The sequence below is a fragment of the Protopterus annectens genome, chromosome 3.part0 (genome assembly GCF_019279795.1).
Source record: "Protopterus annectens isolate FY-2018-M chromosome 3.part0, PAN1.0, whole genome shotgun sequence".
Classification (NCBI taxonomy): Eukaryota; Metazoa; Chordata; order Ceratodontiformes; family Protopteridae; genus Protopterus; species Protopterus annectens.
In genome coordinates, this window is record NC_056731.1 from 629,390,121 (window position 1) to 629,408,410 (window position 18,290).

At 39.7% G+C, this 18,290-nt stretch overlaps 1 protein-coding gene across 1 annotated transcript in view; it reads left to right on the forward strand.

The window, feature by feature from the left end:
• Positions 1–18,290, forward strand: part of LOC122796497 (nucleotide-binding oligomerization domain-containing protein 1-like) — a 636,277-nt gene that overhangs the window by 445,394 nt on the left and 172,593 nt on the right. The window contains exon 7 of the mRNA XM_044065027.1: positions 15,911–15,994. Coding sequence (XP_043920962.1) covers positions 15,911–15,994 — 84 coding nt within the window. The remainder of the gene's footprint in view (positions 1–15,910; positions 15,995–18,290) is intronic.

Here is an 18,290-nt window from a genome sequence, read left to right on the forward strand (position 1 = left end):
CCTATCAAAACAGGCCATGCCCACATCCACTACCAATTAAAGAACTTTTTTTGGCTAAAATAAATGCTAACCCTTGTGGAATTTGATATTCCTGTTCTGCTTCACATATTTCTAAGGGTGTTCACATATAGTAAATTATTACTAAGAACAACAGTGTCTTCACAGGAAAAAAAATCTGCATGGAAATCACAGGAAATGTGCACTACAAAATGCAGCTCCTCTTTTATGTGCACTGTGCTGTGTGAAGAAGGACAAGTAATAATCCTACAGCCTGAGCAGATGAGGGCTGGGTACAGACAAGCATAGAAATGCATGCACTACAACCACAAAGTATAGCATGCTGGAGTTCAACTGAGACTCAAATGATGCACTTGAATGTACATGAGCAAAATGCAGCTCAACCACAGCAATACAAATGCAGCTACACCAATAAGAATGATTATATGTGTATGCTACAGTGTGACTCACAGAACTCAGTGTGACTGAGCCCCATTTACACGCGAACTTCTCAAATCCTCCCCAACATATTCCAACCTGCTGCAGTCCACCATTTTCAGCACTGCAATTTATTGTGAGCTGATCAGAATTAGACTCTGATTTACAAAAGATGAAATATTACAATATTTGTCAGATTGTACCTAAAAGACTTTGGAATGTGCAAGGTGCTATTTTCAGTAGTGTCACATCTCTGAAGTGGCATACTGCAGCCAATGGTCACTGTCAATGGGAAATGCCCAGGACCACACTACAGCCCTCCTTCATTTAACTAAACATGACATACTTGACCAATTAATTAACAAACACTGTGACACACACTTATAGGGATACATTTTAAGACTGTGACAGATGTTTTTTTATAACAGAGATATCAAAGCACAGAATAGACAATCCCAGAACTCAAAACTAATGCTTCACTGTAATTGTGGTACATTTGTTTAATTATGCAGTGACATATGTGACACATACTTGCTTGAAGTTAAATTCATGTGAGGAAGGTGAAATTCTTGCAGGTTAGAAAATGTTGCTGCAACAGGGACCAAAGCACAGGAGAGTCAGCTTCAGTCCAGAAGATAATCATATCTTCATCAATGCTCTGGGGACATATGAAAAAAAGCCTTTTTGGATAGGTGGGGTCAAAACATGCAGCAAGAGATAGTACAAAGACTCAAACAGTGACTGACACAAATGTTATGGGGGGAAGGAGGTTAACACAACCTGATGGTCATACCTTATTTCAAGTGTGTCAACTACTACACAATGACGCTCAGCTTATAAGCTGGGTCTATATTAGTGTATCAAATGGACTAAATAACAAAAGCTATTTAGTCGATCTGATACTGTCAAAATGGCAAAATAGCGAAGACACGGAACATAAAATTTTTTTCCAGGGAAAAAATTTGTTGGGCCGTCTTAGGAACTTTGCCATTTCCTCTACTATGGTGCAATCTCGGAGTTGGTATATTTAAGTAGGGGGGTGTGGGAGGCGAAGCCCCCCACTTATCTTTGTGTTTAAGTGTTTTTATTTATTTTATTTTTTTTTTTGCGGAGCAGCGAATTGTTTCCCTGGGAAAAAATTCGCTGTTCCGTGTGTTCGATATTTTGTGGTTTAGACATTATCGGTATGGTGAAATAGTGTTCGCTATTTTAATCGTATGATAATGTAATAGAGACGCTATAAGCTTATGTGTGCATGTCTAGCAGTGGGCAATGCCAATATAAGTAGTGCATGATAGTGATTATACATGATAGCTGGAGGTTTGAAACATGGCTGGTTAGCTCTGCACTATACAATTAGCTATGCAAGTGCTCATCATTGTACATGGGATTCAGCAGTGGTCTTTGCAACCTACCACACACATATTTAGAAGACCAACATGGGCATGTGTGAGATGTGTTTAAACAGACTAAAAAGTGTAAATCGGAAAAGAAGAAGAAAGCAGAGAGTAGAACAGAAGGTGTTTAACTAAGGACTGAGCAGAAAAGCGGTGAGAAAGAAGCATTTGATATTGTTTTGCAGGACAGTTGCTCATCTTTCATCCATAAAGAGAAAACGTTATGAAAGGAGGGAAGGGAAGTAAGAGAAAGGTGACAGAGTTAGGTAGCAAGAGAAGACAGACAACACTGACAGGGGATGGTAACACAATGAGGGAGGGGGGACCACAATGGTGAATGAGACATGTCACAAACAGAAGGAAGACAATAGTGAAGGGAAGATCGTTCAAGAAAAATAAGTGGGAAATAACACAAAAGGGGGCGAGACACCAGTGTGGGGCACAGGATAGAGTTCTGCACCTGAAGTCACTGCCAGCTTAGATCCAGTCAGAACTTACTTACCACCTATGGTTGTATCACAGCTGAGCCCTGTCACAGATGGTGGAGACAGAGCTGGACAGAGATGTGACTCATAGTGTTGCCAGAAGAGGTTTTCCATCTGGCTGATTTTGGCATCTAACCACTTGTTAGTTATCTCCCCCACAATGTCTGTCAGCTGCCAGTGGGTGAAAAAAATGTCACCTCCACTGGCACTACAATCAGTGGGTACAACATTTCCAGCATCCAGTGCAGAGCTACCTGTAGTGGCTGGTACAGGTAGGGCAAAAGGTGTGGAAGAGACTGTGGCAAGGCTTCAACCCAGATGTGCTGGGAGCTTCTGATGGTTGTGATGGTGTTGGAACTGTTACTGCCCACCTGTGAGGGGCCAACAGGCTTTGCTTGAGAGATGGGTGCAGATCTTGATACTGCTGTATATAATAATAAAATAAATGGAGAGAGACAAAATAATAAACACAACAAATGTATGCAATAAAAAGGATAGGAAGAAAGAGGGTGAAGGAGAGAAAAATATAATGAAAAATAAAGCTGATATGTACTTGTCATATTATTCAGTTACACCTAATATACTTGGGATAAAAACACAAGTGTAGAGTTATAGTAAAAACAAACCTTCAAATAAAAATAATGCTAGAGCCAGAGTCCAAGGAACTTTCCAACAAAAATATAAGGTATAAAAAAGGACATTTATTTAGATCTTTCATCCTCACTCAAACAGGACTTCATCAGATGCTGATGATGCTGTTAAACTTATCAACATAATAACAGACACTTTGCCTGTACTTGTAAATGTTTTGGGAAGGTGTATTGAGAGGTGGATTGCAGGGATAAAGCACTTATTGGGCTGACAGATTGTTAAACATAATGGGAGACTCACTCCGCAGCACATACTCAGAATACAGTTCCAAACATTCTTGCTGGGCTTCTAATGCCATTTTCATTATATACATTTGACTGATGTACACATTACACATGTCATTTGCAAAACTATTTTAACCCCGAGAGAAACAGTCATGTCACTTGGTCATTTGCAATGATATGGGTATTGTTTTGGTGCAGACATTTGCTCAGAAAACCTATGTGCCTGACATTAATTAAAGAGTGTGGCTACAGATAGATAATTGTCAGCTACACAAGCAGCATGCTATATGGCCATGGGGGAGCCTAGTGATTTAAAGATTTTGCATGGTCATGCAAGGATAAGACTTGCAATGCTACTGTTTTTAACACCAACATAGCAATGCCTAAAACAGCGGAAACAGGAGCACAATGTGGGGCTCTGCAGAGAAGTCTACCCATAAGCCAAAGTTCTAAGATGTAGAGAATGAGGTGCTACCATGGTCTTCTCTCTCCATGGCCCACAGCTCTTTATCTTCCATTGACCAGCCCTATTAGGACCGTGCCCTGGAAGATGTGCTGCCAGACATCAGTGCCATAGGTGGCCATCTTCTCAGTTATGAGGTGATGTACCATAGTGCTAATGATATAACATGAGTTTCCAAACAAAGAGTTTCATCCCTGACACATGAATGTGGGTCAATGGGGGAGGTTGTTGAGTGAACCACCTCTTATGGAGCTGGAGACATTCCTGGTATCTCTCAGAGGCAGTGACACCTCCACACAGTCCCACAACATGGTGCTGGATGTTGACACAGAGCTGGGCCACATGCTAAGACAATCTGCTTGTAATTTCTTTGTACCTCTTGGTCATTGTCCAAATGATAACAGCTGTCTGATTTTTGGTATTCAGGTACATCAGAAATTCCACTTCCTCAGCCATCTGCACACAGTATTCAAATAAATTATTTATTGCTATCATGTTAATATTTGTACATCACAATTTCCTTTATACTTCTGCTGCTTGGTCATTCTTAACTCAGGATATTGTGCTTTGGTATATTTGTAGGTGATTCTTTATTGAGCTGCCTAATTTTGGAGGATCTTTAAATTCTGATAGTGCTGGCAGGGATAAGCTGGCCCAGTCAGGGAGTGCAGAGAGTGTGGGTTGGACACAGGGAATGTGGCCACTGCATCCCCCAGGCAGACTATGGGCATAGCCTCTGTGCCTGTGGATACCCAGGATACCTAGACCACACAGGAAGGACAGGTTAACAGGAACACTATAGTCAGGGAACTGTGCTGACCCCTAATAGACACGTCAGAATATGTTCCTTGCAGCCACAGGCAGAGAGATCCGCACAAGGGATTACTACTCTCACCTTTAAGTCGGGCTGTCAATGACTGCAATTCAGTGTATGTGCAGGGCCATCACAAGGCACAGGCTAGTTCTACTACAGTCATGGCACAGTTAGTGAGTGTGATGTAGAGTGTGTGTGATGACCTACAGGAGTGCATGTCCCATAAATATGATTGTCTGGATAAGCACACTCACATACTGGCACATGCAATGTCCTCTTTGGATCACCTGTCAGGGTTGAGGGGCAGTCCATGAGCTGGTTATCAGCTAGTTAGTAGCCATCATGGCCATGGATGACCCGCATTCCTAGCTCTTCCTTGACTTCATCTGTTATGGAGGTATTTATACCCAGGAGAGGACGTCCCTGTGTTTATGGCAGTCATGACAGTGGCACATCTCATAGCAGATGTCACTTATGGTCACATAACACAAACATCTAGCTATAGTTGAGGTATGTCCATTGCAACTCCTGTCAAGCCAACTGCCATACGCAGGGGCATGAATGGTATGGACCTATGCAATGAGTCAAGCCAAAATATTGCAAGTACTGCTGAGGTAGTGTCCCAGTAGAACCAAAGTCATAGCACCACAGCCCCAGTACATCACACATGTGCACATGCACACTTCCAATGTCAGGCACGTTGTGAAGAGGTTTACATTAAAGCCCCCTTCCCAACACTGACAGGTCACAAACAGCATGCTTTACATTCATAATTCTTGGCACACATACATTTCCCTGTGAAAGACATGCAATCCTCTGTGCCCTTCCCTATTAATGCAAATGATAATAAGACAAGCACTCCTGTCTGCCCTTCCCTAACTGTTCAAATGATAATAAGGCATGCGCTTCTGTATGCCCTTCCCTACTAGTGCAAATGATAATAAGACGTGCACTCCTGTGTGCCCTTCCCCACCTGTGCAAATGATAAGACATGCACTCCTGTGTTCCCTTCCCTACTTGTGCAAATGATAATAAGGCATGCACTATTTTGTGCCCTTCCCTACCTGTGCACATGATAATAAGTGTGCTCTGCCCTTTGTACATTGTAATTTGGGTTGCCTATGTCTGATGCACAGCGTAGCCAGTCTATGTATGGGTAAGCATGGTCTGGTATTGGTTTCGCATGCATCAGTTTTAGTGCAGTATATATGTTTTTCTCTTGGCTGCTGTGTTCTAAAGTTATGTGCATGCCACTGCCCCTGGATTCTGGGCCCATTTATATCTGGCATGATCATCCTCTGCTGCTGGCTTTTCCAATTAGTCCTCATTTGACTCAGTCTCCACTCCCTGGTGTGCTGAGTAACTGCTCTTCCTGCAAGTGTCTACCTCACTGGAACGTCTTCCTTACTGCACACAGTGATACTATTTTTGCACAGTTTTAGGTCCATACTATAGGGCATTGATGAATCCAGACAGTAGAAGCATATCTTCAACAGCCCATGCTCTCACTCAATAATGTTCCTTGTCTGCGAGTGGGCATGGTTATACCCCTGGTCTGTTTGATTTTGTGGATATCTTATGGATGTCATAAGATAGAGTTCTAGGGCATATCCAGCATCACCAGCAAGATGCCCTGTAGGAAGTCCCTCCTAGCAAAGTACTGCCACAGGTCAAAGATGATCCATGTGTGAGTGCCATGATAACTGCCTGGATCACCTGCACACATATTGTAGATGATACCCTGTCAATTACAGACCACCTGGCAACTGATGGAGTGATACAACAGTTCACAAGGTGGGGCCTTTATTTCAGCGTGGGATCAGCATATGGTGCTAGTACCTCAATGAAATGGGCTATATCATAGAAATAACCAAACCAAGATGGCAATTTACTAAAAACAAGTCAAACAGCAAAAAACAAAAACACAAGAACTTGAAGGACTACAGAAATGGAGTATGTAGATCAATAAAATCTCCAGCATAAAAATAAAATAAAATCCAATGTTTTTTTCACAGCTAACATTGTTTAGCACTTTTGTCCCTACTTTATATTAATGGGACTTCATCGGAACATAAAAAAGCACCCTCCCCTTTTATAAAAATCCAGATCATATATTAAATCATCGCCTTTAAAAGAAAGTTCAATCTATTATATACACATACAATACATTAACTACAATTGATTCAGTTCATGCTAAAAATATATTGAAAGTGTCACAAAATCAGTATAAGAAAACCAAGAGTACAGTCTAGATGTTGTTAATAATACAATAAATTAAAGTTTTGTTGATTTCATTTTCAACATTTGTTTTATTTAACATTTGTTTACTGGGAAAGTCTGATTTGGAAAAAAGCCAATTTTCAGCAGAGGCCCAGGGAGAAATACTCCAGATGTATGTCTTTGTTTTATAGATATATAATCATTCAACCCTAATGATACACTTGCATTAGTTTTCACTTACCATAAAAGCTTTCTGTCTTCAAGTTTGGTCTCCCATTTCCCATCACAACATTTGATCTTGACCTTCTTAATAATCATAAAGTTAATCTTGTTATACCCTATACACTGAACAGAATGTTTGTATAATACATTCTTCACATTAGCTGTGTTTATGTCTTATGCATGCTCGCTAAATCTACACCACCAAAATCCACACACAGAAACACAAAAACATTCACAGAGGCTCTCAATAATAATCTGTCTAAGCAACAGAGACCACCAAAGCAGAAACACAAGCAACCTCCATCCCCCAACACAACCCAAATGACACATAGCCCGCAGACTCAGTGTGCCACTCATCCACAGCCAATAAGGCAAAACAACGTACCCAACACACTAGTCATAGGTGACTCTATAGTCAAGCACACTGATGTCCCACTCACCAGGCTAAACAAGGAGAAGGTTACTGTCAGCTGCCTGTCGGGTGCCAAGATCCGCCACATAACCCACGCACTCAGGTCACTCCACAACAAGTACAAATATGACTCTGTCATTGTCCATGTTGGTGTGAATGACCTGAGACATACCTCCCTGGACTACATGAAAAGAGACATGGAAGAGCTCTCTGATCTTGCAGCCCAGGCAGGTATGAACCTAGCCCTGAGTAGCATTCTGCCATCACCCAGAATGATGCTGCAGTACAAGGACAAAATAATTGACTTCAACAATTGGCTAACCTTCTGATGCCATTCTAAAGGGATCCAGTATCTGTCTGCCTGGGATGACATGGTCAACAGACCATGATTCTTTGCCAGAGATGGCCTGCACCTGTCACCTCTAGGATTCCGGATACTGGCTAAGGTTCTTGCCGCCCCTATAGTGCCTTCTTTAGGCAAGGTTCAAATGACAAATTCACCACTATAACAGGAACAGGCAAGCAAAAACTGAGGGTGATGCTACTCAATGCTAGAAGTCTAAATCTCAAAATGCACTCACTCGAGGCACTCCTTAAAATGGAGAACATTGATATCTGTGCAGTGACTGAGACCTGGTTCAAGGCTCCAGAGAGCACCCCTGCACTACCAGGCTATAACTCATACCACACTTTTTGGCCATGTAATCTGGACCGGAACACCAAAGGTGGAGGTGTGTCCATATTCATTAAGGATATCCACACCTCCAGGCTAGTTGCTCAGCATAATGCAGCTGAGGTTATCCAAGTGCAACTAACTCTGGGCAAAACTGCAATCCAAATTGTAGCTTGCTACAGATCACCCACCATGCCCCAGGATCCCCACTCCTCTTTTCTTGATGTACTGGAAAATATTAGGGTTCAACCAAACAAAACTACTCATGTACCAACTCCTTCACTCAACGCTTTCTGGAATTCATAAACACCAATGCCCTGGATCAGCTTATCCACACCCCCACCAGGGGCAACAATATCCTAGATCTAGTCATTACCAACATGAGTGACCGGTGTTCCACACCTGAAGTCAATGCCTCATTGGTCCGATCTGACCATAAGCTAATTTCCCTAGATATCCACATCCTGCCCCCACCCCCCATTAAGGAAACCATGGTAAAAAAATTTTCCAAAGCCAACTTCATGCTTCTTAAGACAGAAGTGGTGAACTTCATGACACCCATGCAGATGGACAATACAGTTATGACTACTGAATCCTACACAATTGCACTTTATAAGCACTTACATGAGTGCATGGATCATGCTATCCCAAACAGAACCAAGACGCTATCCCCCAAAAAAGGAAGCCAATCTGGTGGTCCCCTGCCATAAACAAACTGTACAACAGAAGGAAGAAGCTGTTGCAAAAGGGAGTAAGATCCCATGAGTGGAGGAGCTCCCTGGTCAGCCTCAGTAAGAAGCTGCGATCCCAGATAAAATCATCCAAAGCTAGCTACGAAAACAAAATTGCCACTGATTCTAAAGACAACCACAAAGCATTCTATAGCTATGTCAAGAATCTCAATGGCAACACTCAGATCTGCTCTGAGTTACAGCACAATGGCACTAAATATACAGAACCTACTGATATTGCCAACATCCTGGCAGATAGGTTCAGTGCTAACTTTACCCCACTCTCACCCCCTAAAGAGCCCATCTCTATACTGGAAGAATGCAAAGTTCCTGTAATCACAGCTGCACAGGTAAAAACCACACTCTCCAAAGCCAAGAACACAGCATCCATGGGACCAGACAACATCCCAGGCTGCGTTCTACATGAACTACAGAATGAACTGGCACCCCACCTAAGTACCATGTTCAATCATAGCCTCACCTCAGGCTTTGTGCCTGCTGAATGGCACACAGCGACAGTTATCCCACTCCACAAGGGGGAGCCACCATGGACCCTGGGAACTACTGCCCCATTAGCCTGACGAGCCTGGTCTGCAAGGCCATGGAATGTATTATCATGAAACTTATTAACAAAGACATTGGTAATCTCCAAACTCTGGACCCCACCCAGTTCGGGTTTGTAAAAGGCAGATCATGTCTCCTAAACCTGATAGACTTCTTTGAAGCAGTCATTAAAGCCATTGACAAGGGTAAGGTGGTTCACACAGCCTATCTAGATCTTGCCAAGGCTTTCAACACCATCCTCCACTCTGGAATTATAGATAAACTCACTAAACTAGGTATAAATCCCTATGTTACAAGATGGATGGCCAACTGGCTCACTGACAGAACCCACAGTGTGAAAGTAGCAGACTCCAAATCCGACTTCAGACCAGTGACAAGTGGAATACCACAGGGTTCAGTCCTGAGTCCCCTCTTGTTTGGTATCTACTTCTCTGAAGTACACGCTAACACAGAAGGTCTTTGGCTAATGAAGTTCACAGATAACTGCAAACTAGGAGCTATAATCGACACTCCTAATGATGTGGACATCCTACAAAAGGGGCTCACTGAGACAGATGCCTGGTGTCAAAGCCATGGCCTCAAGCTCAATGCCAAAAAGTGCATTGTCATCCCCTTTGGTAAAAACTCTGTACGCATGAACTACAACATAGGCGGTAGAATACTTAACACCGAAAGTGTGATAAGAGACCTTGGGATACAGGTGGACAGTAGTCTGTCCTTTGATAATCACATTGCCACAGTAGTCAGGAAATCCTTCTATGTGGCACACCTCATCACAAAAGGTTTCTCATCCAGAAAAAAAGAGGTCATTGATCCCCTCTACACATCACTCATTAGACCCATTATTGAGTACAAAGCCCCTTTTGGTATGTACCTCACAAGACATCTACAACAACTGGAAAGGCTGCAGAAATACCTCACAAAGAGGATTACCGGCCTCAAACAGATGCCCTACGCAGACCGTCTCAAAAACTCCAGCTTTACTCCGTCACATATCACTTACTCAGAGGTGATCTCTGCCTAACATGCAAAGCTATGTCAAACCCAGAGCTGTTGGACATGCTCCACTTAAAGAAATCCCAATCCCTCCAAGCTACACTCTCTAGGGACCTAAACCTTGTCACCACAATAAACAGAACATGCTGGAGGGATAGATTCCTGTCCCAGAGACTTCCCATACTCTGGAATAAACTACTTATCTATATCAAACAAAGCTCCTCATTAGCACTGTTCAAGAAAAATCTTGATTGGATGGAAAATAGGAAATTCACCCCGGGGATCACATCTGTGGCTCTGCTCAACAGTGGCACAGGAAAATAATTTTCTTGGGTGGCAAAAGCCAGGGTACCTTTTTGGCTGGGCTTGTATAGGCCCCAGGGCCGATAGCCTAGTACCTACCTATGAACCTATGAACAAATTCTTTTTCTGAACTGCCGCTCAATCTTTCCTGTATAGAATGCTGGATGGCTTGATCAAATAGCAATGTATATGATCCCTAAAGTTAAACAATTACCCCTTGATAGTTCACATGTTGTCCTAAAGGTGTTTATTTGCAAAGTTTCCCCTTCATATGTATTTTAACATTTTTGAACATGCCACAGTTAATAAGAGGTCTCATCTAACCTCCCCACTTAAGAGCACACTTACAGAAACTAGTAAGTAGCACAAGTGAATCATGAGGGAACTCAGAACTGAGTATTAAATTAAAATAGCCACTAAAACCAAAGCTGACTATAAATTTTCTTTAACCATGTCAGAAAATTAAGAACTAATGCCCAACAATGTTTCGAGCTAGTCCACAATAATACTTCAGACTCTGACCCAAAGGAAATAACTATCATCATCACTGACAAATTTAGTTCAAATTCTACTCCACCCACAGTGACAGCTATTCCACAGATTCCATAAGCCCAGCCACCCCCATTAATTACTATGAAAGAAGGTCTCTCGTCCCTCTCAAAAGCTAAGAATACTTCATCCGTGATAATATTCCAGGATGCTTGATTATTATTGTCAGATATTGCCAATATGAACCCCTGTCTAAGCTTCTCCACTAGTTTTTTTTCCTGATGCCTGGAAAATAGCTACTGTAATGACATTATATAAGGGTGGGATAGCCACAGACCCTGGTAACTTAGACCCATTAGTCTCAAAATCCTGCTATGTAAAGCTATGGAAAATATTATGTTCAATGTTCAATGTTTAGTGTTTTAATAGTTCAATGTTCAATGTTTAGTGTTTTAATATGCAAACATAGGGCCTTAAGGTCCTTCTAAGTGTTTGTATCTGACAAGTCTGGAATCAAACAAATACCCTTTCACCCAAAAAACTGTCCAATCCCTGTTTAAATAAAGAGATAGACAACCACTTTCTAATCCTAATGAGGCAACAAATTTACCAGCAATAACCTCTAAAGCTAAATGAATTTTGCATAAACTTTGTTTTTCACATACATGTTTCCACTATGCATTCACCTCTTCTAGTTACTTGCTGATGATTTATCCTAGAAATACACCCACATTAGCCCTACAACTCTCTGAATGTCTATATTTGTACATAACAATTAAATCTCCTCTTGATAATCCATATCTAATATAAAATAGAGGTATCTACTTCAGTCTATTACAATATGTGTTTCCCCTCAAACCTTTAATTAGCCATGTAAAATTCTTCTGTGTCCTTTCCAGTCCTTCAGTCTATAAGGAACTATATGTACATACAGTCTCACCATAATCTATCACCGGTCTAGAAATTGGTCATATTACTTCACTATCCCAGCTAACAATAATTCTAAAAATGCTGCTTACTTCATAGTAACACCTTCTGATAACATCCATTAGGTGTGACTCAAAATGTAACTTACTATCAGTCTTCATTCCCAAATCTTTAATATTGGTTACCGTCTTCTGTAAAAAAATATTCATGGAGTAAAGGTAACATTAGGTTATTCCAACCAAAATGTACAATGCATATCTTTTTCAGATTAAACTCAATATTATTAATGATTACCCAACAAAATAATTCATCCATACACCTCTATAATATACTCTGCTCCTCAATATGCATAATTACTTACTTTATTTTACAGTCATCAGCATACTTACTTAACCACAACCTTTTCAAGGGTGGAAAAGATGTCATAAAAAGACTGGCCCAAAACAGATCCCCGAGGGACACCAAAATAATTAATTATAATGGCAGAGAAAGTATTTCCTAATTTTACCCTACTAGATCTATAACATAACCAGTTATTCACCTATCTTATAACAAATTGATTCAAATCATAGTCTATCATCATAGAGAGTATTATGGGGGATGGTATGAAACTCCTTAGCCATATCCAAACACATGACATCTACCTGCATCCCATTACCTAATGCTTCCTATAATGGTTGGTAAAAAGACAAATGAATTTGTCATATAAGCTGTCCCCTCAGTAAAACCATGTTGAGTGGTATCCTTTTTAGACCTAATGAGTTCAATATATCTTTAGAAATAATTCTCTTTAAGCACTTTCTCAGTATTTATGGTAAACTAATTTGCTTATAATTTTCAATACCAGATAAATCCCCACCTTTGGGTACAAAATAATTAGTGCCTCCTTCTACAGACTCAGAACATATCCTGTTTCCAGGGATCTTTGAAAAGTTGTAATAAACAAGGTATATAGTTTAAATAATAGACTTCAAAAATATTGAGTAAACACGTTCAGACCAGCAGCAGAGGTAGGGTTAGTATTTTCCAACATACTCAGATTGCTATCTGAAAACATTGAGACACACTCCAACCTGATTAAATGAACATACATCATTGGTATAATTATCATCCTGTGATATAACTACTGTAGCTAAGAACAAATCAACTAAATAACATAATATCCTGCATAATATTATAACCAATATTCTTGCATTTATACTATTTCAAATGCTTATAAAATGATTTCTCATTATATACATTATGTTTAGAAACATTCATCTCATAGTTAAGACTAAGCTGCCTCATACGTCTCTGAAACCTGTATCTAGCTTGTTTATACCTACATTTATTACACTCATTGAGATGATGTCTAAATTTCCTCCAAAGGAACCTACTTCTTTTATTAACCTATCTAATGTCCTATTCCACTAAGGAGCTTTAATATCTAAAGACTTTACTGGTGCTAAAAGAACATGTTGTAGAATAAGTTGGTGCATCTAAGCATAGAGCTGATCTCATCCAGTGGCTGTATCACCCAAGCAAAAGACTTCCATTTAGTTCCAGTTCTTTAATTCTTCATTAACCTTTATAAAATCAGTTCTATAAAATCAACGTCTCTTATTATCTTTCTTCTTAAAAATGCAGGAAGAAGACAGCTCCATGACACACTATAATGATTTGATCCCATTATTTCTGTTTTTACAGCAGACTAATTACTTTTTATCTAAAGTCAATCACACTATACCTAAACAGGAAGCTATTAAAGTAAATATTTACAGACATAATTTCAAATTCCATAGTCTTATTTATTAGGTTAGATACTAACTTTTCATTCTTATAAACAGAAATGCCACCTCCTTTTTTTCTTTTTCGAGTATTATAATATGTAAAATGTCCTGGTAAACATAGTGATGGATTTCATTCGGAAAACAAAGTTTCTATCATCAAAAATAGATCTATACTGTCACTCATCTCAGATCCCATAAATGTGAGCATTTAAAATCTTTTAACTCTAGTACGTCATTAATTCATCTTTGTCAAATAAAGGTCCTGCATCTTTAAGCCTATTAATTTCTTTGAAAAAGTAACTGTAGCAGTGGAGAGCAGCTATGCAGTACATTTAGCATATCTGGGCCTGGTGAAGGACATTGACAGACTTGTAAATCTGAATATAAATCCTTATGCTGTGCGGTGGATAGCTAAGTGGTTAACTGACAGAACCCATGTGGTGTCACTTCTGAAAATAAAAGAAGTTGCCAGTGGTGTACCATAGGGCTCAATGTTGGGCTCTCTCCTATTTGGCATCTGTTTCTCAGACCTTCAGGCCAACACTCCTGACCTATGGTTATTTAAATTTGTAGATGACTACAAATCAGCTGCTGCTATTTGAACTTCCAGTGCCTCACAGTTGCTCCATTATGGGTTATTCTATGTTAAAAATTAGTGGAAGGACAATGGTCTCAAATTAAATGTGAGAAAATGCAGTATATTTCATTTTGGTAAAGAAAACATTTTCAGATACCATACAGGTGACACATCACTCCAATCAAACACTGTCTTAAGGAGACACTCTTGTTGATAAATAATCATTTGATCATCTCTCTGGTGTAGTTCAGAAGACCTTCTATCAGGGTCATATAATGTTCAAAGACACCTCTTCTAGATCCAAAGAAATCTTAACTCCCTCTTTACTCATGACATCAGAACCATTATTGAATATAATGTACTTTTTGGCATGCATTTGTCTAAATGTATCACTCAACTTGAGAGCCCTTAAAGATTCACAGCTGAAAAGAGCAGTGACCTCAAAAATCTTAGTTATCAGTCTCTTATAGATCCCTCCTTGGAGATCTGTGTCAGCCCTTCTAACCACGAAAGACTCAATGCTCTTTTAACAACTATTGCTTCACAGGACAAATGGTTCCTCAAACACCATGTTAAAGGAACTAAATCTTCATCAGCAGATAAATAAGACACATTTTCATGACAGATTCTTATCACAGCATACCCCCATCCCACCCCACCCCTGATGTAAACATCCAGTACATGTCTAGTAAAATATCGTGCTTGATACATTCAAGCTAAACCTAGATAACTAGGAGGGGCAGCCTAAAGTTTTGCCCAGTTGAGTCTTGTTGCCCTCTCTGTGGTTGGGTGGAACTTCTGAATCTGGGTTTTTGGTTAGGCTTGTAATTGTCTGCAGATTGATTGTCTAGTACTAACTGATGAACCTATAAACTTATAAAAAGAACCAGGCTGGAATCTGCACTCATTATATCCACGAATAACCATTCTCTAACTGTGATAATGGAGTAATGTTATGCATACATTTTGTAACAAAGACAGTAGTGATGCATGGAACAGCCTCCCCAAGAAGGTGATTACATCAAAACTGGTAGAAGAATTTAAAATGGCATAAGACAGATTAAAGGCAACTTTAAAAACAAATAAGAAAAAGAATTACAAAAGTTAGCCTGCATTGTCAGTTTATCCATTATGTAGCGGAAATCTGAGGATAAGGTAGACCGACCAAGGCAGTCAGTATCTGCTAACAAAGTTTACATTTCCTTGTGTCTTTTTGTTGAAGTGTCTTCTATTAAAAGGCCCGTAATCATGCATTATTAAAATGCATTAAAATGAATTTTCTTTTCAGCATGATAGCATTTTACAGGATGACACACAATGGATTGTTTACTTACTGAAAATATTCTACTGGCTAATGTAAGCTATGATTGTCAGACTGTAGACAGAATACTACCGCATATCAATTTATTACTTAAACTGCTGTCCACAGAATGGGAGAAAATCTATTATATTTGAATTTGCTGACATTTCTGTTGCATACATTTACTGTTACCGTCTGGAGACTCTGTAATGCACATCATCTCTTTTTCCTTCCCCAACCCTTGACCTTGTACTACAGAATGTGGGGTAATGAGATCAGAGATGCAGGGGTCATTAGCTTTGCAAAAGCATTGAAAAACCATCCCAGTCTTCAAACCCTAAGGTAAGAACCAGTAACTGAGCTGTCACATAGTTAAGCAGTAACTAGTACTGCATTACATATGAATACTGTATGTGTTACACTTGCATAACAAAAAATGTGCATGTTATTTTTGCAAAAAACTGTAGTTTGTTTCTCAGCAGAAATGCAATGTGATAAAATATTTATTTTGCATTGCTCATACAGAAAAGGCACAGTGTAGTTTATATAAGTAACAGAATAAAATTTGATTGCTGTAATAATGTAAAGTAGGAAATAATACACCTTGTTCCACAGTTCTGATCCAGGGTTTATGGTAAGCCTGAATTTGTGAGGAGAATTGCTTCAGCTAGTGACTACTGTAGTTTCTATGAATGCTGAATACAGAAAATCCATCCTGTCTGCGTGGTTTATGATATATTCCTCTTGTCTTCCTTTTTATAAATGTTAAAACCCTCCATTTACTGGGATTTATAATGCCTAAAATAACTTTATAAAAGGTATATATTGCACTAGTGGTGCTGTGGTAGCGTTGTCGCCTCACAGCAAGACGTTGTCCCGTTCGATTCTCAGCTAGAGCGTCTTCTGTGTGGAGGCATGCATGAATGGGCGTACCTTCGTTGAAGGTTGTGCATCAGGGCTGGTAACTCGGCACGTAAAAATCCACTGCCAAACATTAGCGGACCAGAGTTCCGCTGTGGCGACCCCTAACCGGGATAAGCCGAAAGACACAACAGCATTGCACTAGATGCATACAATTAGAATAAAAAGAAAATACATGGAGCACATTATTCATGAAAAATAAAAATAAAAAAGTGTACTGTGTGACTGACTCCAGCCATAGTGTTTTCTTGTTATTCCAGCAGTCGTGTATAGATATTGTAGCATTTCATGGTATGGAAGGTAATAGATAAGTAGATTTAAGACAGTATTGTGTAGTTTGCAAACTTTTACTTCCATTTTATATATCTACATTTGTTTGAATGTTTGTATGCTTGGCTTTATTTCCAAACTCTTTTGAATAACTCTTTGTGCACTGGGTAGTAGGCTATGCTAGAAATTGGTCCATCTTTGTTCTGTACACTATCCCTTTCAGCCAATTTTGAAAATAAATAAATTAATTAATACATATTTACCCATACCACTGTCAAAGTAAGTAAATGAGTAGTTATATGCTGTGTCTGTTTCAAACCTGTGGCTAGAACTTATTCTGAATTAAAAGAAACCAGGAACAGTCAAAACAAAATTAAGTATACCCCAAAGTTAGTGCTGTAACAACTAAACCATATAAGTATCCAGTATGACAAAAATAATGTATATACCTTCTGATATAACATTGACATTTATTCACTTAGAAGATCATGTGATATAGACTGTCAATTACTGCATTGATTGATTGATTTATTAACAGCTATAACAGCTGGACATCCAGGGCCCTCTAACAGTCACAACCACTTACAATAAAATAAAAGAGAATAAAATATGCAAATATGTACATGCATACAATTAGGGCAAACATTAACAGAAAATTACAGACATAACACTACAAAAGAATCACCAAGCTCTTACATATATTACTAGTTGGACAAAACATATTATCAAAGAGTACACTGCAACAACAGTGTGCCTTAAGAGAGAAACATCTGGGGCCCCTGAATAGAAAAAGCTCAGGAACTGCATCCTGTCAAATGAGCTGGAATGTTCATGTCACTATCCCCACTCTAGAAGGATGGTTGTTTGTCTTTCTGCTTTTCCCGGTTAGGGTTCGCTACAGTGGAACTCCGGTCCGCTAATGATTGGCAGTAGGTTTTTATGGTGCCAAGTTGCCAGCTCGGCGCCCACCCTTCAACGAAGGCATGCCCATTCACGCATGTCTTTCGGAACACCACTCGACTGCGGGGAGGACATGCAGACTCCACACAGAAGGCACTCTCCGCACACCAGCTGACAATCGAATGGGAGAACCTCTTATTGTGAGACAACAACACTACCGCTGCACCACCGCAGCACCCACCCTAGAAGGATGGTAATGTTCTGTAATAAATATTCATTTTCTGAAGCCTTTGCAGGGCATTTCACTGGTAGAAGTTAATATATTTGAAAACCAAAATGTCTTTCATTTTCTCTAGAAACAACTGGAAGACATTTGATTTCTGTTAATAAAGTAGAGTGATGCTGAAATCCTAGAAGTCTGGGCAACAAACCAAACACTTGGCACTCTGCAGCCTGTTTAAGTGTTTGAAACAAACAACTGAAACAAGTGAGAGGGCATATTACAGCATAGGTTGCATGATTTTATTTGTCAGGAAGGCTTACAATT